A 21,965-nucleotide genomic window follows, 5' to 3' on the forward strand; every position below is an offset into this window, starting at 1 on the left:
ATGGATCACCGATTACGAAAACGTCAACTTTCGATGCCTTAATAAATAAAGAACTATTTCACATTATCCAAAATGCCCTCGTCTTGTTTATCCAAGATTTTGCAAAATTTACATCTAGTCTACGTATCCTCACTTACCGGTCAAGACTCAAGACTCTGATTTGCTATGAATGGATCTTGATCTAACCTAACCTCCTCGTATTAAGGCAAATTTCCAATAAGCAATGGGAAATTTGCACAAGGAAGAGTCTGAAATGATTTTGTTTTTTCAATTGAAAAAGAAAGATAAGCGTTGAAGAAAAAAAGCGGGTATATTTGTAATTAAACCAAAATTGTATTAATTAATAATAAATTAAGTATATCTTTACTTCCAAATTCACGCTTCAGTCTGTACCAAACTATCAAGTGGATAAACCGCCAGGCCCCGGCAAACAGCTCTGTATCCCGCACTTTTTTTTCTTAAATCAAATCCCTCCGTTCTTACTCTGACAAGTGAGGAAGGAGAAGAAAACGGAGAGACAGAGATAGAGAGAATGGTTAATCACACCGTGTACATTTCTCTTCTGATCCTTTGGGTTTCTGCAATTTCTATCACGGTCGCAGTTCGAGTGGTACCTCTTCCTGAAAATAACGAAAGACCCGCGTTGAAATCCAACCTTTTCGATACTTCTAATTATGGAAAACTGCAACTCAACAACGGATTGGCTCAAACGCCTCAGATGGGGTAACCGTTTCCCACTACTAATGCTAAGTTTTATCTTCTTTTTTCTCCGACTTGTTATGCATTGTTACATACTGTTTTAATCTTTTTGTTGACCTTCTTCCTGATTTTGAGCAGCGAGACATTTTTGCAACTTGTATTTTCACTACACCTGATATCCAGCGATTTTTCTGTTTTTTTTTTTTTCCTTTTTAATTTTTGCTACACAATAACCAGCGATTTTTCGGATTTACTGTTTTTATTGGAGACGTGCCAGCAGTTTATTTGCAAAAAATAAATATGTTTCTTTTTCTTATTTCTGTTGAAATTAGAAAAAAAATAATGATTTGGAACGGAAATTGGATTTTCAGTTTCTCAATTCCGACTTCAAATTGAAAACACTATTTTTAGAATGACATGCAAGTCACGGGCTTACATTTTTGGGCAAGGCTGAATTTTACTTTACTAATCCATCATCATTAGTTGGGTTCTGATGTTTTCTTTTTCATTGTTTTTTCTTTGCTATGCCTTTAGTTATTGTTATTTCTATTGTGGTTGCAGATGGAATAGCTGGAATTTCTTTGCCTGCAATATTAACGAAACTGTTATTAAGGAAACAGGTCTGACTATCTGCCTTCTTCCATTGTTCATTTGTTTAGCTCTTAAATTAAGCTCGCTACGCAATTGGTGCCTGGGCAATAGCGGGTCAGCAAGATACCTAGGCAACAATTTCCACGAGGCTTACAATGCATATATTCTAGTGCTTGTGCATGCATCATATTGTTGCTTGCAAGGAGAGACAAATTAATGCATCTTCTTTATTTGTTTCAGTATTGAGTTTAATATTTTGTTATCCCTTCCCTCCGAATTTTAAGATGCGTTGAGTATGCATTTTTATATATATGTGAGCTTGATTAGTTGAATATGCTGTAATGTGTATGACCGGTTTGTTGAGAATGCTGTGATGTGTATGAGTATCAGTCGTATATGCCACCTGAGGAATTTATCCGATGCTTCGTCTTGTTATTTGACCAAACTACCTCACGATTTTCAATTGTTTTCTTTACTGGCAGCTGATGAACTCATCTCGACTGGTTTGGCTGAATTAGGTTATGTTTATGTGAATATAGGTAATTCTTCCTATTACCCATGTATTCCAGTCAATGGGCACAATTTTATTCTCTTATTTGTCTTAGACTTATCCATCATCTTTGATGACAGATGATTGTTGGTCTTCCCCTTCAAGGAGTCTACAGGTTCATTTAGAGCTATTTATCTTCACATTTTTAAATGAATTTTAATAATTAGATAAGTAATGATAGGTTACGGTTCAATAGAATCAGCAAGTGCCACGTTTTTATTTACTGTTTGAGCAGTATATCTGTTTTATTGTTTTCTCCAAATCAAGAAGCTTAAAAAATATTATATGTCAAGTAGAGTTCTTCCATATATGCCACGCTTCTACCACATCCAGGGATGATGTGTCTGATCCAAATTGTCCATTTGATAGGACCTTGAGGTGGACACTTTTTCAGCCATCAATATCAATCCTTCAGCCCTTCTTTTTGAGCTTTCTTTTAGTATATTAGTAGTCTAAAATTGTTTGGTAAAGAGGGGCACACACATCTAAAGGGTCAAACAGTGGTTGACACGGGATTTTAATGGGTAAATTTTTAAGAAGAAGATCAATAAAAGAGCTAGATTGATTGGGGAAGGGAAAGAATAATAACAAAGATGTTAACTATGGTTTATAACTGAGAGAAGTGGGATGAAGGTTAAGGGAATCGATAAAAGCAGAAAATAAACAAGCATATATAGATTAAAAGAATATTGGTGGAGTCTGACTTGTTCCAAAGCTTGTGCTTCATAGGTCTTAAACAACAATCTCAATGCTTTCCCATTTATATAGAACCTCACCACAGATTGCCACAGTTGCAAAAACAAATTCTTTACTCAGTTCATTATATATATATATATATATATATATATATATATATATATACACACATAGACTACCAAAGATACTTCTATCCTGAAGATCTGTATCTGTAGATTTTGTAAATGAGCAGAACAGCCATACCTGTAATTGATGTATAAGGGGAATGCCCCTAGTATATTTACATTTTTTGGCATAAAATACAGTTCTTTTACCAATCCACTAACAAATATGTTCAATCTAACCAAATCTTTACAGATACTAGAATCTTCCATACATTTTTTTGTGGCCCATATTATGATACCTGGATCATGGATGCCTGTACATGCCTAGTGTACCAGTTTCTAATATTTATTGGATATGATACCAGATACTGGTTGATGCTTCTAGATATATATATTCTATAGCATTGACACTTTACAATATGTAATGTTGTATGTTTAAACAAACATCTGCACATTGAGATACAATACAGCTGGGTGAAGAGGACTGCTAACTCATTAGCAGATGGGCTGGCCAAGCAGGGGGTGAATAGGGAGTCTATCTTTTGGGCTAATTTTTAACTTTCTTTCATTGTATTCTGTTGATGGGGAGTTAAGACATTTTACCTCCCCCTATCGTATCTAAAGTTTCACAAATCTTCACATCATTAATAAAATTTTTTGTTACTGATCAAAAAAAAAAAAAAACAAATATCTGCACATGTTTTTTTTTTCAATAACTAAAATATCTGCACATGTTAGAAACTTAATTAAATTTGGCAATACACAAGTCCTGAAAATGACATTTAGATTCAAAAACTAAATATAGATCCATAATATAAGCACATTACATGGGATACCTGTATTCCATTTAGGCAAACCGGATCTGGCTGGTAGCAGGTAGCTAGCTGCATTATTAATTTAAGAATTACCAACAAAAAAGGGCTTAATTTTAGGGTTTTAATGCTAAAGGTTGCCCTATTAATAAACGGTGACCAGAACACAGGTAGCCCTTTTGGGCTCCCAACTATCTTGTCACACTGAAAATTCTTAAATCATATAACTCATATGCCAAATGACCCCTAATCAGCACACTTGCTAGCCGAGAGTGAGCTGGTAATCCAGATAATTCAGTGAGCTTTTCCTAAACAACCTCTGAATCTTCTATGTGGCAACTTAGTTTGGAGCTTGAGAAGAGTCTCATTCCTCTCCCAACCCTTTATTCATGGAAAATATTTGAGCAAGAAAGATCTTGCCACATGTTCAAAATGGGCCCCATTTTATGGATAATTTCTATTAAAAAAGTATGGGCAACTATTAACAATTGGACAAATTTCTGATATAAGATTGACTACAGGGTCAGTATGGACTGTGGGTTGCACAGTCAATGGATGGTTTGGATCAGCCACATTATCCTTTGTGTCAGAAGTGGGTGGGATCAAATAGGAAGGCTTCCTGCTTGACCTGATTAGAAAACCTTTTTTCTTTCCTGATTGGCAACTCAATGCATTAAAGTTCAGCAACTTGCAACTTCATGCTGAATTTTTTGCTGACCAAAGCCCTACAGAATATAGCATTTTGCAAGGCAAGCCTTCTTCCTTAAGAGGAAAAAAAAGAGTTTTTTCTGTTTATTTTTTGATTTTCCCACATAACAACTATGTGATTGTGCAGGGCAGTTTGGTCCCTGATCCAGAAACCTTTCCATCCGGTATTAAATCCCTTGCTGATTATATACATGAGAAGGGCCTCAAGCTTGGTATTTATTCTGATGCTGGGTAGGATAAATTTCACAATTATTGGGGTAAAAAGGATAGAATTTAGTACATGCTTAAGACTTCGAGAAAGTGAACAAAGAAATACCAAAATGAATCCTCCATCATAATTTATTTTAGATGCTATTAGCACTTTATTTTCACTCTCTTCTGATCCAAATGAAACTTTTAGGGTTTTTACATGTCAAGTTCGGCCTGGATCCCTTTTTCACGAGAGTGCTGATGCTGAATTATTTGCATCTTGGGTAAGGATTTTTTATATTTTTTCATAAAATGGGGCATGAGAATTCCAGTTCATTTATGTACAAATTAAATAGTTTGAAATGAAATTTTGAATCTGCAGTTGGGTCATCTCAATTTAGGTGAATCCCACATTTGTCAAATTGTTTTCATTTACATCGCTTCATTTCCAATTTATATTTATATTTTTTTTGCTTTTTCATTCAGGGTGTAGACTATTTGAAGTATGACAACTGTTACAACCTAGGGATCAAACCAGAGAAAAGGTTTAACCTCACCTTGAATCTCTTTAAGTAAGAAGTCTAAAAACATTTGTAAGCAGTTCCTAAATTGATTCAGTTTTCCATCACTTCCAGATACCCACCTATGCGTGATGCTCTAAATGCAACTGGCCATACAATTTTCTATTCACTTTGTGAATGGTAAGTAAGATTTTTTGCACTTTTTGTACATTTAAAGTCATTCAATTAAAAGTAATGATGTTTTCATTTTAATTAGGGGCGTGGATGACCCTGCCTTGTGGGCAGGTGGAGTTGGAAATAGTTGGCGAACAACGGATGACATCAATGACTCATGGGCAAGGTTTGTAATTTGAACGGAAGTGCAGTATTTCAATTTCATAATCCAATTGATGAACATGGCAGTGAGTCAGTGACCCAATAGATAGAAATCCTGGTTCAGTAATTCAGTGTTCTTCAGGGTTTTGAGAATTCCAGCATGTGGTATACCTATAAGTCTATAACAGTATGGAAACAAAAATGAGCCTGCAACAGAAACTGGAGCTTATTTATTTAGGATTTTTATAGGACTCGGGAGTATTTGTGCAGGTACATGTCATTGATGTGCATAATATGATTAACTTGGTTCCTTTTTATACTGATCATATTTTTTCTCTTTATTGGGAAGTATGACCACAATCGCTGATCTTAATGACAAGTGGGCTGCATATGCTGGGCCTGGTGGGTGGAATGGTAAGACATGTCTTCATTGTAGAGACTTGGATATTATTTAGTGGTGGATGCCTTCTTTTGTTAATTGCAGACTTGATTGGAACTTGGAAGCTATAACCATTAAAGTTTCTGCCAACTTGCTAATAGATTCCATGACCTTTATGAGCAGACCCAGATATGTTAGAAGTTGGCAATGGAGGCATGACTTACCAGGAGTACCGTGCACATTTCAGTATTTGGGCATTGATGAAGGTGCTGTTCTGCAAGACTAGAGGATTTTGTTTTATTTGGAAAAATATCTTGCAAGTGTCTATAATTAATCTTCTATTCTCCTTTTATCTAAAATGACATATTAGGAGCTCTTCATGTTACTTTTCTGGTCTTGTCAAGAGTCTTCCTCAGTAGATGATCAACTTCAGCTATTTTCTTACTATCTTATTCTTTCACAAGATGACCTTAGATGGAAGAAGACCAAATTTATGAGTCAAGGCCATGCTTTTTAATGTTGATCTCTCAAAAGTTAAACCAATATGTATTATTTACAACTTCACTAGTCTAAAACATCCTTAACAACAACATGAAAAATAACAGTCCCAAATTCCAATTGTTGGAGATCAAGGGGCAATAAGTACAAGGTCTGTTGACTGTTGCACAGCATGTAGCATAGTTTACTAACTTTTTTGTGTGTACAGGCACCTCTTTTGATAGGTTGTGATGTAAGAAACATGACTGCAGAAACATTGGAGATTCTGAGCAATAAAGAGGTCATTGCTGTAAACCAAGGTATTCTATATTTTCATTTCCATACTAATGTTGCTATTATGGCCAAAGAATTTGGGGGAATATCTTTATCACTTTATGTGTGTATGACCATAATGGTGGGTTCCCTAACATCTTTTTCTCTCTGTCATCTAGTTCCCATTGACTAAAAAGTAGTATCTTTGTTCTTACTACGATTTATATTCTTCTTGGGTATCTTGTTCTGACATGTTCTCTAGGTGCAATTTTAGCATGCACTAGCAGAATGACTAATTAAGAACACTTTTTTTTTTCCTTGCAGACCCACTTGGGGTTCAAGGCCGGAAAGTCTATGCTGAAGGAAAGGACAACTGCAAACAGGTCTACCTCTCCCACAAAGATTACATCTATATCTCTAAGAAGCAATGTTTTTGTCAGCTAATTGATCTAAATCTAGTTAGAATTGGAAAGTAGTTTATCAGTTTTGGGTTTTTACTTGACTGAGTTAACTGGCAAACTGACCAAGTTTATGAAGTTATTTTTCAGTAACTGTTTTTTTTTCCTGTAATGGTGAATTTTTATTAATTATACAAGTGGGGGAAGTATGGGTTTTGCACGTGGTATTAATAGTGGGTGGAAAATCTTTTTCAGTAACTGTCAGCTAATTTTTCCCCTGTTATATGTAATATAATAAAAATCTTTTGATTTATACATAACAGAAAATGGAAATTTAGGATTAAGTAGAAAGAACTTTGAAATGGGAAGTAATAATAGAAATGAAATACAAGTAGTTAGATTGATAGTAGTGTTGGATGAAGATTGTAGCAAATGAGAAATTAGAAGAAAGTCATATAGCACAGATAAATGACAAAGGTTAGGTCCATATCCAGTCTACCCCTCCCAAGACACCAGATAGCTGGGACCAATATTGAATAATGGCCATGGAGTTTAGATAAAGAATATAGAAGAATAGTAGAACTCTTGAAGCAAAAAAAAAAAAAAAGAAAAAGCAATACTTAAAAAAGACAATAGAAGAAGATTGGTTTCCCAAGATCTTGGCTCATTGGATAGGTAACTGAAAAATGTATTTAATGACTCAAAAATTTAGTCAAACAGAATGTTGCCCACTATTCCATCCAAAAAAGCACTTAAGCTGCAAGGAAAGTGAGATAACCCACAATTTCAACTTTTCTAAATTTTGGAACTTTCCACCATGACTCATTTTACTTCTTTGACTCGTTAGATCAATTAAACTTATGAAGCATGGCAACCATAACCTAGAAGACAAGTAGAAAAATTAAAATCAAAACAAACTAGAAAAGCCCCAAAAATTACTGTTGGATGAGGAAATGGAAAAAATTGGTATTTTTCTTCATGGCTTCTTTCCCTTTTCCATGTCTGCATTATTCTGTGTTTTTATTTCCCAAAGCAGAAATGTGTATCTTTATAGTATCATAACTTGTGCATGAGGTGCTTCCATAAGGCTAAGCTTGTGGTTAATTAATGCAATGTTGACAATATATCAAATTTCAAACAATGTAATGCTTGTGAAGGACATTTTGGAAAACTTATATCCACTATGGTGAAAAAAGCTTCTGCTCTCATCAGTTAGAAGTGCACAAATACATTATGAATGGAAATGGTCATCTCTGTGATGTACACTGTTCCCAAGGTTTGCAATTTTGGAGAAAAGGCCTGGTGGGAGAAAACTATAAATTCTTCATTCCCATACTGCCAAGTACCACTTGTAATTTGGGAAATTTGACATGTGTTGACTTGGAGACACATGCCGACTTGAGAACCAAAAAAAATGAGATGTCCATGCTGCAATTATCATTTCAGAATACAGACTAAGATATATATCTTACACCAAGTACCATCTCATAGAAAGAGTCCTGTTGTTGCAGGTTTGGGCAGGCCCTCTGTCTGGAAACCGGTTGGTAGTGGCCTTTTGGAACCGGTGTTCAAAAGCAGTCACAATCACAGCCAAATGGGAAGCATTGGGCCTTGACCCAACCATCAGTGTTTCTGTACGAGATATATGGAAGGTGATTAAAACATGCATGAACAACTTGAACAAAGATGATTGGATGATTATAATATAGATACTTGTGCTTGCATAGGTGCATAGAAGGAAATGTCCATTCCAACATGTAGTTTCAGAATACTTATAATCCAGAACCCATCGAGGAATACGTTGCACATGAAAATTGGTCGAACTCACTATGCAAAAGTTCATCTATCTAATCTCTCAGAGAACCAACCATGCAAAGCAATCATAACCATCTGAGTTATGAGTCTTTGCCTAACTTTTACCTGGCTTTGACCTGGGTTATCTACTGATCAAAACCTTAACAATTAGTTCCAAACCTATGACATCTGTAGACAGCATATCCAATTATGTCCATGCCATATCTGGGTAACATAGTGAAAAAGAGTCTACCAAACCAAAATTTAAGACAGAATCCAGGAACAGATTACTGCAGCTAAAGAATTGCCTTTACTGTGCCTTTTCATTGCCACTTATACTGCCTCCAGCCTTGGTATAACCTCTTTAATATCTAGAAACCTCAGTCCTCTTGCTTTATGTTTTGGCTCTTTTTTGGTAGGCTTTTGGCTTTTCTTTCTTTCTTTCTTTTGTAAAACTCGTACTTATTTTGTAATGCATCTACTGCCAGCATGAAGATATGCCAGAAGATGCTTTGACATCATTCAGCACTCAAGTTGATTCTCATGATTGTAAGATGTATATCTTCACTCCCCAAATGGCATATCAGTTTGCAGTTTAGTCATTCCATTGGATTCAAGTACCCGGCCTAAGTCAGATGTGCTGTACGATGTATACTGGTTTTCAATCCCAGCCCATCCACCAAGATGGGGCATGGCTCTATATATAGGAATGTAGCAGTATGATATCTTTGCACATGGATATTAACCGTAACTGAAATTTATCTAGTATCAGCATATGGTTATGTTGTGCACTTTGAAAGCAATGTGATTAAGGGGTGTTATAAGTGAAAACAATGTGATTTAAGGGGTGACTTTGCTGGTTTCCTCTTTTCTTTGGTTATCAATGCTGGTTTCCTCATGCTGCAAAAATTGAGGTCTTGGAACTCTCAATTTAACTGAAAGCACTCTTTACACACCTCATAAATTCACCCTCTATCATCAAAATACATAATTATACATGAAACTTGAGTTCATGGTTTTTAAAAACGAACCGGTCAGGGGTCCAGTTACCGGTTTGAATGGTTCGACCATTCGACCCGAATGGCCAGCCCATTCTGACAAAAAAATAAAAAAATTACAAAATTGAAAAATAGTCAACCGTTTGAACGGTTAACCGGCCGGTTCAGTGGTTTGTTGACCAAAATCAATGGTTTGGGGGGAAAAAACGGTTTTTGAGGTAAACAGAACCGGTCAGGTGACCGGTTCCCGGTTTTTCCGGCCGACTGTCCGGTTTTGAAAACAGTGCTTGAGTTTATTTTCATTATTTACTTAATTCTTGTGATTACATTTTGACATTCTTGGATTGGAAGGCTTGCTGAATCTTCTAGGACAACCTTAGCCATAAAAGATCAGTAGATCCTACACTGTTATGGAGCTTACATACAATATATAATTATGTTTTCACAATCTGGACATGATTTTTGTTGAACACGATATATCCATTTCTGCTAGGTAAAGGAATGGTGTAGCCCGTTTACACTTAAGCCAGTTTCGACGTTCGATGCACATTAAGTTCCATCATATTTTCTTGCTGCTCATCGAGTGTACGTTGTCTGTATTTAAGTTCGATAGCCTGGGCATTGCCCTCCACGCGAATGTCAAAAGCACGAACAATGCATAAAGAGGGTTTGGTATACAAATACAATAGATTATGTCAATATGTCCTCGCTTTGTGTTTTGAGGGAGTTCGGATCTCCTACCCACGCTTCAGTACATCTGTGCATTGAGAACATCCCATGTTAGATGTTACCATTCAAGGGGAGAGATGTTCTCAATGTACAGCTGTAGTGTCATGTGGGTAGGTCTGAATTCGATTTAAGAAGCCTATGCTCAAGCATCCATTTTTCCAAACATTTGCTTAAAACTCATCATCATCATTCAACAGAGGGTCGGTTGCGTGAATCTCGTTCTGCCATTCTGTTTAATGTACTACCGGTTTTTGTTTTTTTTTGCGTGGTGGGGGCTGTCCCCAACCCTTTTAGCCCCTTCAACTTGCAACTATTTGATTATAATTAGGAAATTTAAATCAAATTAAAAAAAAAACCTTATTATTATGCCCATTAAACTCTGTTCAATTTCTTATTGTTATTATGGTTGGGCAGAGCTTGGGCACAGATGCTTTACCTTCTGTTTGTTAATTATTATACTATCTACTAAGCCGAATAATATTTCTTTCATATTTTATATTTGTTTTATTAATTAGTTGCCCATCTGGATTTCCCTCTCTATATCTTAAATGACAAAATAGCCAATACAAAAATAGGATTTGTTCTTTATTTGTTCTTTACCTTCTGTTCTTTATTTGGACACGTAATGACATAACATTTTAAAGCAAGGAAGATTGGTGCTAATTATACATGCACCAAGTTGGAAGAATGAATTAATTTTCAATAAATTTACCAAAAGAATAAAGGTAAAATACTAAAACAACCCCATTTTTGGCAGTAACTTGGAAAGCCGTTGATGGTTTTCATATTGTTAGCATTCTCCAAAATATCAACAGCTCACCGACCTACGGCCTTTAATTCAAAAGTTCCACATTGAAAGTGTAATTATTTTATTGGGAAATACACACCAAACATAGGCGTTAAATTTTGTCCTCCTGTGAGTTTTAGTCGAGTTAAAATGTGAAATAACAAATACAAGCAACACAGCAGGGCGCATCACCCGACTTCAGCGCACCAAAGGCCAGATGTAATTGACCCGTTGGCCCCCATAAGGCCGTAATGAAGTTGCGCACTTGCGCTTACGCAATCTTCTTGGTGTCTCCTGGTAGCGTTGACGTTATGGGCTGGCCTTTAGTGCCTTTTATACTTCACTAAAAGATTGCAGTAATGCTGGATTACTTAGGGTAATAATGAAACCACATGCTTCTTGGGGAAAGAAAATCTATCTAAAGAAATAACCAAACTCAAATTCTGTTTATCTATCACCAACAATGGTGCAAAGGACGACCCGGAGTGAAAATCATCAACGAGGTTCTGTGTATGAAGCAGCTACCAGGAAGAAGGGGAATACAGATCAGAAAAAGAATCAGGAGAATGTACAATATGCATTGTGCACCACACTAAAAAAAAAAACAAAAGAAAAGGATTTCTTTTCTGATGATTCAAATATGCCGACAGCAAGGCACGCAAGCAAAAGTTCAAGCTCCGGGCTGGTCTGTTAGAATTTACTGCTGTTCAGTCTGTTCATCTACCTTATCTATACATAGATCCTCCCCTTGCAACCCATATTCAGATGGATAAGGGGGGGAAGTCTTCATCTTTCAGATGGTAGGTTTGTACTGCAACCCTGCAGGTCCGAACCAGAGGGGGGGGGGAAGGCAAAGAAGAGAACTTAGAACACATCCTGCATATGTTCCCAAATGCCAAATATATTAATAATGTAGAACATTGCGGTACCTTTTCTCCTGCTGCATACCCAAAACAGGTCTCATCCTCTGAGCCGCAGAAGTTGGGAAATTTGAAATTGCCCCTTGATTGTGTGTGGTACCAGAGTCCGATTGCTTGCTTGTTTGTGCCGAGTGTGCACCCAATGACATATGTCCAAAAGACCCAAATTCAAGTCTGTCAGTTTGGGCAGAAAAGCCATTGGAATGTGAGGAACTCTTCACAGTCGGGTGGCCAGACTGAAACAACTCCAACGACCCTGGCTTTCCATGGCCTGAAAGAACTGGGAAGTCTGCTTGTGACAGCTCATGGCTGCCTTTGTCCAGCACATTCATCTTTGGTGGTGTCATAGCTCGGCCGTTGTTACGAGAGGATCTCTGCAACTGACCTTGAGTCACCACCATTGCATTCTTCCCCCTCGCCAGGGAGGGTCTCTCCCTGTATGAATGATGATTCTGCAAAAATTTCAAGCATAAAATCACTGAGATAAAAAGGCCCCACCATCTGCAAAGTTCAACAAGAAACACAAAGCTGCAAAACAGCCCCATCATCTAAAATATAGACGCAGCCGCAAACAATAATTTCAACATAACTCAAATCCAAAACACCCAAAGCCTTGAAGTGAATATACCGTATTGGGAAAATATGTTCCAGTTCCTCGCGGTTTTGATGTTTCTTCTATGAAGGCACCAGGAGACAATAGTGGAGAGTTTACAGTGTAGAATTGTGATCCTGGGATGACACCATTTGTGTTCACATGTGAATATATATTTCTCTTAAACTGCATTGACCGACGAAGAGTATCCCACCCATGCTTGTTCTGCAGCTGAGGTGATGATGGAGAGATTGGCAGAACAGTGCCCCAGAAGGTATATTCGTGATATTCGTGGCATTGTTGAGCATATTGGAGACTATAGAGATGACTGTCATAGTCCCCACTAAGATCTGCCAAGGTATCCATGGCTTCAAGACTTCCAGCATTGCCAGTCAAGTCCCTTTCTCCATATGCAGGAGATAAATCCTCTGAGGAATAGACAACTTGATTTGGCATTATAATGTTAATTGACCCAAAAGTTGGACCCTCGTGACTACTTGAAGAATATATTGTACTACTGGCCACCGTAGAAGTCTCTTCCATGTCTTGTGAATAAAAACTGCTTGCTCCTACTGGTGGAAACCAAGAAGATACCTTCTCATGCATTCCAGAGTCCACTGGCTTTGGAAAGTTGGTATTTCCACTTCCAGGCTTCCCATTTCTGGGAAATAATTGGGAGAAGTGGAGGCGAGGTGCATTTTGTGCTTTTCCAAACAATGAAGTACCCTTCCCATTTCTTGGAGGTGCAGAGCTAGATGTCGTCTCATTTATGTTTCGTGAATCTTCAACCCTGGATGTAGCAAGGTCCTTTGCATCCCCATCTAGACGATGTCCTGAAACAGCATGCCCATGTGCAGAATCACCTGGTTCAAACTCCAATGGTGCAGGAACAACTTTGTTGGAATAACTTTGTGGTTCATTTGCAATTTCAGTTCCACTTTCTCTTTCTGTCCCTGATATCCTGACACCATTGATTTGTTCACATAATGATGACTCTCCCATTGTGCCACCAGAATCAATGGATGGAGATTCTGAATGAGACTTATCCTCTCTGATTTTCCCAATGCCTGATTTTGATGATGTAAGACCAGATCCATTATCACAAAAATGTGGGACAGGATCTTGCACATCTGGCCTCTGCCCATTCCCATGTCTATCCAATGTGTTCATAAAAAACTTTTTCAGTTCAACTTCTAAACTTTCCCCTGGTAGCAAAAGGATGCGGCCAAGTTTTCGGGCCCCATATGTAAATGCACTACGTATGCGATAAAAGTTGCCTGTGTGAAGACATACGTAATTAACAAATGAAAGTGGAAGAAGTTTTACACTGAAAAAACATTGACGTTAGCTTAAGTTGGAGGTTTTTAAATTTCAAACATTTTCATGGAGTGACCATAACCATCAATGTATTTAAAAAATAATTCATGGGAAATATCAGCAAGGTTCCCCAAGGTCTTCATAAAACTCAATTAAATACTTGGTTTTCTAGCTTTAGAGTTATTCTTTACTTCAAGCTTTGCTCTTGAGAATTTCCCTTCTGAAAAAATTCAGGAAAAAAATGCGACTGGAATGGAACATCGAGAAAGACCTCCATAGCTCTGTTAACACAATGACCTGAAGACTACCCAAGAAGGAAAAACTGCTACATACCTTTGCTCACACTGCGTCCAAGGTTGTTATTTTCTTTCAATGGATCAATGATGTTAAGATGCTTCTTGGGAAATGCTCGGGAGTTTGTCTCATTCCCCCTAGCAGGAACTGAGAACACGTCCATACAATTCTTAAGGAATTCTTTACTAAGCAACAAATCAGTCCTACCATTTTCCGGTACCTCAGCTGCAAAAGGCACACAAGTATCAGGATCTATGAACAATTGAATCCATTCGATCTCAAAGAGAGGGAGGAAAAAAAGATATTGCTTACCAACTATTTCAGGCAGAGAAGATAAGAAGACTGGGCCATTTAAACTGATACAGTAATTATCCCAATCAAATTTGCTGAAGTAGTCTAAAAATCTATATAGAACCTATAAACAGGTAGCATTTTATTAAAGATGAGTTGATGCATATACACACAACACAACCATGTTAATTTGTAGTGAAACTCACTGCTAGAGGGCCATCTAATGACGAGTGATAGAGATGGAAGATATACAGCACCAATGTTTCCAAAGCATATGTAGAAATCAGGCCATGATGAGCACCAAGAATGCGGCTCTCATAATAGCACCAAGCTTTTATCAGTATAATACTGCGTTTAAAGAGGTGATCTTTACCAATAAGTTGATCAATCTGCCAAAAGGGATGTACCAGAAAAGTCATACTCCGCATCCACATAGTACAAACATACAAGCCAAAACAACAGAAAAATAAATAAATTCATGTATTCAAAAGAATTTGCACAGATTATCAAAGATCCATCTTTTAATATGTACCTTAGGAATATTTTGCCGGAACTCTGACCAAAGTTAAACACATGCCAGGAAGCATTTTTTCCCCTTTTTTGAAAGGAATCAATGCAAATATTGAATACCTCCTTTACCAATCCACCAGAAAACAATGAATCGACCTACTACCTGTATTCCAGGTTACTTAGGTTGGGGTTGAGATAAAAAAAAAAGTTGCATTTCCCCAGTTCCATAGGGCCACCTATTTTGACCCTCATTTCTGTGCAGAAACTAGAGAGATAAAAGATTGAAACTCAGTAGAAACTTTGACCTTTTAGTATGTTTGGTCAGATTCTAATAGGCCCACCTATATTTGAAATTCATTTTGACATAATTGATGGAAACACTACTTATTACTTACTAATTGTGCAGTAAGTGCTTCGTTTGACATTAACCTTTTAAAACTTTCATAATGACAAGAATACCCTTTAGGTTTAAAGAGAATAAACTGTTATCTCCTCTTCAGCAAAAAACTTCAACATGATAGTCTCAACAAACTTCAGATGAAGACTATTTATGCATAAAATTAATTTCTTATCCCAATAAGACCTAATTAGACTTAAACACAATTTAGAATATTTAGTTGCTTTGGTGAGATTGAAAATCTCCCAGAATAAGGATATCCATTGCTAAACAGGCTCTAAGAAAGATGAAGGGAAAGACTTTAGGATTTGATGGCATTCTAATCTACGTTTGGAAATCTATGAGAGATATGCTTTTTATTTTTTTGATAGCAAAAGAAAATTTTCATTTTTTTCTATGAGAGATGCTTATTATGGCTGACTAAGGTGTTCAATAAGACATCAATAACAAGGAAAATACTTAGTGAATGGAGTTGAGGAAGAACAAAAAGTTATCTATATAAGAATAAAAGGAATGTGCAAATTTATAGTAATTATTACCATGGAATTAACTTTATAAGCCACACCATTAAACTTTAGGAGAGTGATTGCACAAAAACTACAACATGAAACATGCATGTTGAAAACCAATTTGACTTTATGCTAGGGAGATCAACTGTAAAAGCTATTTACTTAGGCAATTGTAGAAAAGCATGATAATGGATGAAAGATTTTTACATTATCCTTTAATCCAGCACATGATAAAATTCCTAGGGATATAATATGGTGAGCTTTGAAAAAAAGGAGTTCCAAATGAATACATTAACCTAACTAAGATGTATGACAGTGAAATGACTATTGTTGGAACAACTAAAAGATAGATATCAGGCATTTCAGTTATCATGGACCTTCCTCAGGGTTCAACGATTTCAACCCTTACTCTTATCACACTAGTCATCAATGGATTGACTAAGCACATCCGGAAGGAGGTTCCATGATGCATGTTTTTGCCAATTGAGGGTGCTGATTGACAAGTCCAGAGTGCAACAAAATGCAAAATAAGAGATATGAAGAATGACTCCAGGATCAAAGGTAGCAATGGGATGGTATCTGTCATGCAAATTTAGCAACACAAGATTAAAAAAAAAAAAAAAAGATCAAGGTACAATTAGGATGGAAGGCAAAGAGATACCTCAAAGTGACTGCTTCCTTTACCTTGGTATAGACCAAAAAGGAGCCGAAATTGAAGATGATGTTGCACATAGATCTAGAGCAGAGTAGATGAGATAGAATCATGGTTTCAAATGTCGCCAAATGTCGCTAATGTCGCCCGACATATGTCGATGTCGAGGCTCACGGACATGAAAATGGATGGTAATATAAAAATTACATTATGTCGGCCGACATTTCCTATACTTCGGAAATGTCGACCAAATCGGTCCAAATAACCAAAAAAAATACAGTTTTTCCTATTATATCGACAAGATGTTGACTAATGTACATTAAAAATATAATATATCAGTATATTATATTAATATAATACAGTATATTAATATAGATTATTCCATTAATATTTCAAAAAAATATTTATAAAAAGAATTAACAAAATATAAAAACAAAAGAATAAATTAATTACTTTATAATATAAAACATAAAATATTTTTCAAGTAATAAAATATTAACTAGTTAGTATTTTTTTAAATATTTATTAAAATCAGAAAATGTTTATTAAATTTTATAATAAACCATATTCTACATTTGATATAAAAAATCAGAATAAATTTAATAAATTTTATACTAAATCATAATTAATTATAAATTTAGTATTTAAAATCATAATAAATTCATTAAGTTTTATAAGAAATCAGAATTTTCATAATCTTAATACTACAAAAAGGAGAATCAGTTTATTAAATTTATAATAAAACATAATGTATTATAACTTTAATATTTAAAAAATCAGAATAAATGTATTTCTATTTACTAGTGTGAAATAAATATATTAGAATTTATAATAAATCAGAACTAAAAATAAGAAAAGAAAATATCAGATAACCTTGTAAAAACATCAAAATGCATAATAAATCAGTAAATCGTCATTTACTAATTTGTTATTGATCTTAGTTTCTTAACTTTATATAATGGTTGGGAATAAGATAATAGTCTAGAAATATGTATTAATGCTTCTTTTATCATTTTACAAAATATCTTTGCATATTTCCACAAGGTCTCTAATTTTTACAATATTTCCCCTCGACATTTCCAACATATGTCCTATATTTTGGTAAGCGGCATTTCCATCAACATCAACATTTTAAACCTTGGATAGAATGGTGCATGTGGAATTTATGTGACCAGAGAATACCAATCAAGTCAAATGAAAAATGTTAAGGTCAGCAATTGGTATGGAGTAGAATGTTGGATTATCAAAAAGCATGTCCAAAAAATGTGTAGCAAAAGATGCAAATGCAGAGAGGGATGACTAGCTCCTATATGTGATAAATAAAAAAAAGGAAAAAAAAGGTGGTGTTAATATGAGTTGATTTGAGGTATAGTCACATAGAATTAGATCAGAGAATTTGCTGTTATCTCCCCCCTCCCCCCCAAGGCAAGGAAATAGGGAAATGGAAAACACAATACAAGTGGGTTAGGTAGCAAGGGCAAGCCTATTAAACGGGGTGCTTGGCACAATTTCTCTGTATACTTTTTTATAGTCAACAGAAATGAATTACAGTCAATATTGGGGAAAAAACTCTTGCTATCCAAGAAAGGGAAAAAAAAAAGACTTCTATGATTAAGTGTATAATTGGCACAGGCCAAAAACCAGGTACGAAAACAGGAAAAGCAATTAACATCTCAATCCCAGGCCAAAAACCAAGTCTACAATCGGCACAGGCCAAAAACCAGCATAGCACAATTCAAGCTTTATCTGATCACCCCAGATTTGGCTAGAGCATCTGCAAAATCATTGGCAGATCTAGAAACCCACCTGAATGAGCAGTTCATGTTGTTTCCTAATGCTTTGGCTTCTCAGAAGTTCAAAAGGCACCTATTCATTGTTACACAACCACGGAATCACTACTTAACAATTATTTGTCACTACAAGGCTTCTCCAATTATTTAATGCTACCAGCTTAATACCTTGAGTCACAGCCACCAATTCAGCTCTTAATGAGGAACCAAACTCTGCGGGGTCCTGATAGCTAAGAATGATATTACCAAAATCATCCCTAATTACCTCTGCAATGCTATATTCACCAAGGTTGCCTAGATTGCAACCATCAAAGTTTAATTTCAGTCCAACTTCAGGAATAGCCACAGGTTAGGCAGTTCTTCTGGTATGGCCCACCATTATATGGACAAGGTGTCAAATATGAAAGTCAAACTAAAAATTGAAATATCTAACATGATACACTACCATACCATTGTGTAGGTATCCAGGTAACATAAGTTACAACAAGAAAAGGAATGGTTAAAGCATAGAAAACATCAACTGCTACAATTTTTTTATCGATACTTCAGCTACTACATTATGGGAAAAAGTGGTTTGAGACTAGCCAGGCTAAATGATTACAGAAAAATAGAAATGGTAAGGGACTCAAAAGTGGTGATTCAGTGGTTCGAGAATGAGGAGCTGATCACTTGGCAATACAAGAATACTATGAAGGAAATCAAGATGCTGAGAAGAGAAAGGGTTATAAATGTGAAATGGATCCAAAGATCAGCCAATGTTTTGGGGAAAATTGGAACAGTTTTGTAGCAATAAGAGTGAAGACCATGTGGTGGTGCAGGTGGTTTCCCAGCTACCATACCAATAGGATGCTTGGGATCTGTATAATATTACATATTTTAATATAATCAATGAAATTTCTATTATTCATCAGAAAAATAAATACTCAACTACTAAATTAGGGGCAAAGAATGGAAACAATACAATTTGTATCTTTTTTTTTTCTGAAAAGAAACGTGGACTTTTTGGAATTTAAAAGAATAACGATAATTCCACTATGTTAAAAGAAAGTCATTTACCTTAAAAAGGAGTTCAATAAAAAAATTGTTTGCATAGAACATTTAGGAAATACGAAGTGGATCATCATTGTTGAGGAGGGGGAAACAAATCTGGTTGGTCATCCATTGGATGTGCTGGAGATGATCCAAATTCAAGATTTGGAAATGACCCAGATGGCCTCTGCTGCCTCTCCCAAGGCTGGATTAATAACATGTTAACAACTAGTTTGAATTGCCTACACCATCTTTGTCTCCCCATTTTGTTCCTAACAAATCCTGGCCATTTATCTGTCCATTTCAGGACATCCTCTTCCATCATAGTATTCCCCACACTTCTCCCACCAGGATTGCTCATTCAGATCTTCCAATAGATCGTGACAGAGAAACCAAAAAAGGAAATCAGAAATAAAAGACAGTCGATCATTAAAAGGAAACAAGAAAAGATTCAACCTAAATATTTTCAGCAGAACATATAATCAGAAACAATATCTCCATGATTAAATATTTCACATTATCTCAATACTGCAAATACCTGTGAAAACAAAAAAACTGTTGGTCACTACCTTGAGTTACTCGAACTAATATGCCAGGTCATTGTGACTCTAAGTTCTCTAACATATAACAATGTAAGTAGTATTATTTGTCAACAATAACTAATTGATCCAAATTTTGAATACTACAGTGAATCTCCAATCATACCCGCTCAAGAAAGCATAGCGTACAGAGTCCTCCTAGCTGATTGAAGGAGATGTCTACTACAATATTCTGTACAAGGCATTTAACGAGCTTAACCTGCCATGAAAAGAAAACCAATTTTTAATGTCTTAACAAGATAAATGTAGCAGGTAAAAAGTTACCAAAAGGTAAAAACTGATCCAATGGAATCATATCTAAGGTATCTACAATGAAAAGATAGCAGCATCCCTGAAAATGAGATATGTGGTTGAGCATGTAGCTGGACATAGGAACTGTTGGATGTGTAATTATAAGAAATCTTGAATCCATCTGTCAGGTACAATGTAATAAGGCCACTTCATCATTGGAATTTCACATGTCAGATACCATGTCATTTTCATGACTGAGCACATGCAGAAACTTCCATTAAAAAAATATGTTGACATGTACTAGAGGAGCTTTTTTTTTTATCAGTGAATTGTCAGATTTATTAAATCAAAGCCAAAGATAGTACAATTTAGGGAGAGGCACGAGATGCTACCTCCCCTTTAAGGAGAGAAGATGGAAGAAACCATCAACCCTTTAGTTAAAGAACATAACAAAGGAAAAAGAAAATTACAAAGAAGCCCAATACAATGAAACCCGAGTAGCCCCTTGTTTAGCAAGATAATCAGCCAAGGCATTAGCCGATCTACCCAACCACTGAACTCTAACTATCATGCCCCTCAATAGCCATTTGACCTTTTTTAAAATATCCTTAAAGTTCCAAGTGACAGTACCCAGGTCAGCCAACCATCCTACTACCACCTTGGAGTCTCCTTCAATTATCAAGTTTTGCACTCCAAGTTGATAAGCAATCTGTACCCCCTGTGCCACAGCTAAGAGTTCAGCCCTCACAGAGTCTCCTATCCCCACCGGTCCCGAAAAAAGGCAATGATGTTGCTGTTCTCATCTCTCAGTACACCACCAATCCCAAACGGTCCTGGGTTACCCTGACCACTTCCGTCAAAGTTCAGCTTAACAAAACCCTCCATCGGCGGAGTCCAAATTACTTGAACTCTAGGCTTCCCAGAGGAAGTGAGGGCAACTGGAGACCAATTCCTCATTAAATCCTCAAAGAAATAATCTTCAAAGAGCCTTAAGAATTTCAGCCACAAAATAGTCCTTGTAACAATACACTCTTAAATCGGGTTTGACTTTGAGAATACTGAACCAGGTCTTCATTAAATCCTCAAGAATGCTTCTTTCCTTCTCCTGAAAAATTCTAGAATTTCTCTCTTCCCAAATAGTCCAAAGGAGAGCTGCTCTTATACACTTCAACATGATTCTCCCTCTTCTTGTGGTCCATACAAAGGTAGAAGGGGAAAACAGCAAATTTACCTTAGTTGGCAAGTTCCACCTGCACTCAAACAAATCAAATACCCAATTCCAAATGGCTGCAGCAAAAGGACAAAAAATCAATAAGTGGTAACAGTCCTCATTCTGTGCTTTGCACAAAATACACCAGTTAGGGGATAAACACAAGAAAGGTTTTTTCTTCTGCAGGTTATTCATCGTATTGATTTTACCATAGTAAACTTCCAACAAAACACAGCAATTTTTGGGGGAATAGGCCTAGACCAAACTTCCTTAATTGGGAAAGCCCGAGGAGAGGAACTAGAGCAAAGGAAATTAAAGAAAGATGCACAAGTAAACGACCCTTTCGGAGTCAAAGTCCAAATCCTCCTATCAAAAATTAATGGGTCCAGGCAAACAGAATCAAGTAACAATAAGAGCTCAAAAACTGATAAGGATTCCTCATCCCTCGACCCTCTACAGAAGCCAACATCCCAATTTGTCGACAAAGGGGTATATGGGGACAAAAGAAAGGAAGACAGGTTCTTTTTTATAAAGGGAAATAGAGAAGAGAGAAGGGAACAGATCCTTAAGGGGCAAATTTCCCACCTAAGTGTCTTCCCATAAA

General features: G+C 36.3%; 2 protein-coding genes across 3 annotated transcripts in view; one reads left to right on the forward strand and one right to left on the reverse strand.

Annotated features, from left to right (window-relative positions):
• The first annotated feature begins 389 nt into the window (after positions 1-389).
• LOC104593786 (alpha-galactosidase 3) lies at positions 390-9,390 on the forward strand. Of its 2 annotated transcripts, XM_010253787.3 has the most exons (15): positions 390-723; positions 1,261-1,319; positions 1,773-1,829; positions 1,921-1,955; positions 4,288-4,391; positions 4,561-4,633; positions 4,836-4,894; positions 4,985-5,050; positions 5,127-5,210; positions 5,535-5,599; positions 5,748-5,830; positions 6,271-6,361; positions 6,639-6,697; positions 8,224-8,364; positions 8,995-9,390. In XM_010253787.3, the coding sequence occupies exons 1-15, from the start codon at positions 533-535 to the stop codon at positions 9,103-9,105; spliced, it is 1,278 nt and encodes a 425-aa protein (XP_010252089.1). In that variant the 5' UTR covers positions 390-532; the 3' UTR covers positions 9,106-9,390. The 2 variants fall into 2 exon arrangements, with proteins under 2 accessions (XP_010252089.1, XP_010252090.1); XM_010253788.3 differs by lacking the exon at positions 8,224-8,364.
• Positions 9,391-11,419: 2,029 nt separating this feature from the next.
• Positions 11,420-21,965, reverse strand: part of LOC104593785 (uncharacterized) — a 35,874-nt gene continuing 25,328 nt past the window's right edge. Inside the window, exons 3-9 of the mRNA XM_010253786.3 lie at positions 20,027-20,119; positions 14,641-14,823; positions 14,456-14,558; positions 14,183-14,368; positions 12,569-13,809; positions 11,950-12,392; positions 11,420-11,839 (exon numbers count right to left, since the gene is read on the reverse strand). Of these exons, the coding sequence (XP_010252088.1) occupies positions 11,782-11,839; positions 11,950-12,392; positions 12,569-13,809; positions 14,183-14,368; positions 14,456-14,558; positions 14,641-14,823; positions 20,027-20,119 (2,307 nt within the window). The 3' untranslated portion in view covers positions 11,420-11,781. The remainder of the gene's footprint in view (positions 11,840-11,949; positions 12,393-12,568; positions 13,810-14,182; positions 14,369-14,455; positions 14,559-14,640; positions 14,824-20,026; positions 20,120-21,965) is intronic.

The sequence above is a fragment of the Nelumbo nucifera genome, chromosome 5 (genome assembly GCF_055504915.1).
Source record: "Nelumbo nucifera cultivar China Antique chromosome 5, China Antique-T2T, whole genome shotgun sequence".
Lineage (NCBI taxonomy): Eukaryota > Viridiplantae > Streptophyta > Magnoliopsida > Proteales > Nelumbonaceae > Nelumbo > Nelumbo nucifera.

Excerpts from the sequence above, each read along its gene's own strand:
- LOC104593786 (XM_010253787.3), top strand. The coding sequence starts at position 533 with ATGGTTAATCACACCGTGTACATTTCTCTTCTGATCCTTTGGGTTTCT. Across the intron at positions 1,830-1,920 it reads TTATGTTTATGTGAATATAG|ATGATTGTTGGTCTTCCCCT; the intron begins GTAATTCTTCCT and ends CTTTGATGACAG. Across the intron at positions 5,051-5,126 it reads TTCTATTCACTTTGTGAATG|GGGCGTGGATGACCCTGCCT; the intron begins GTAAGTAAGATT and ends CATTTTAATTAG.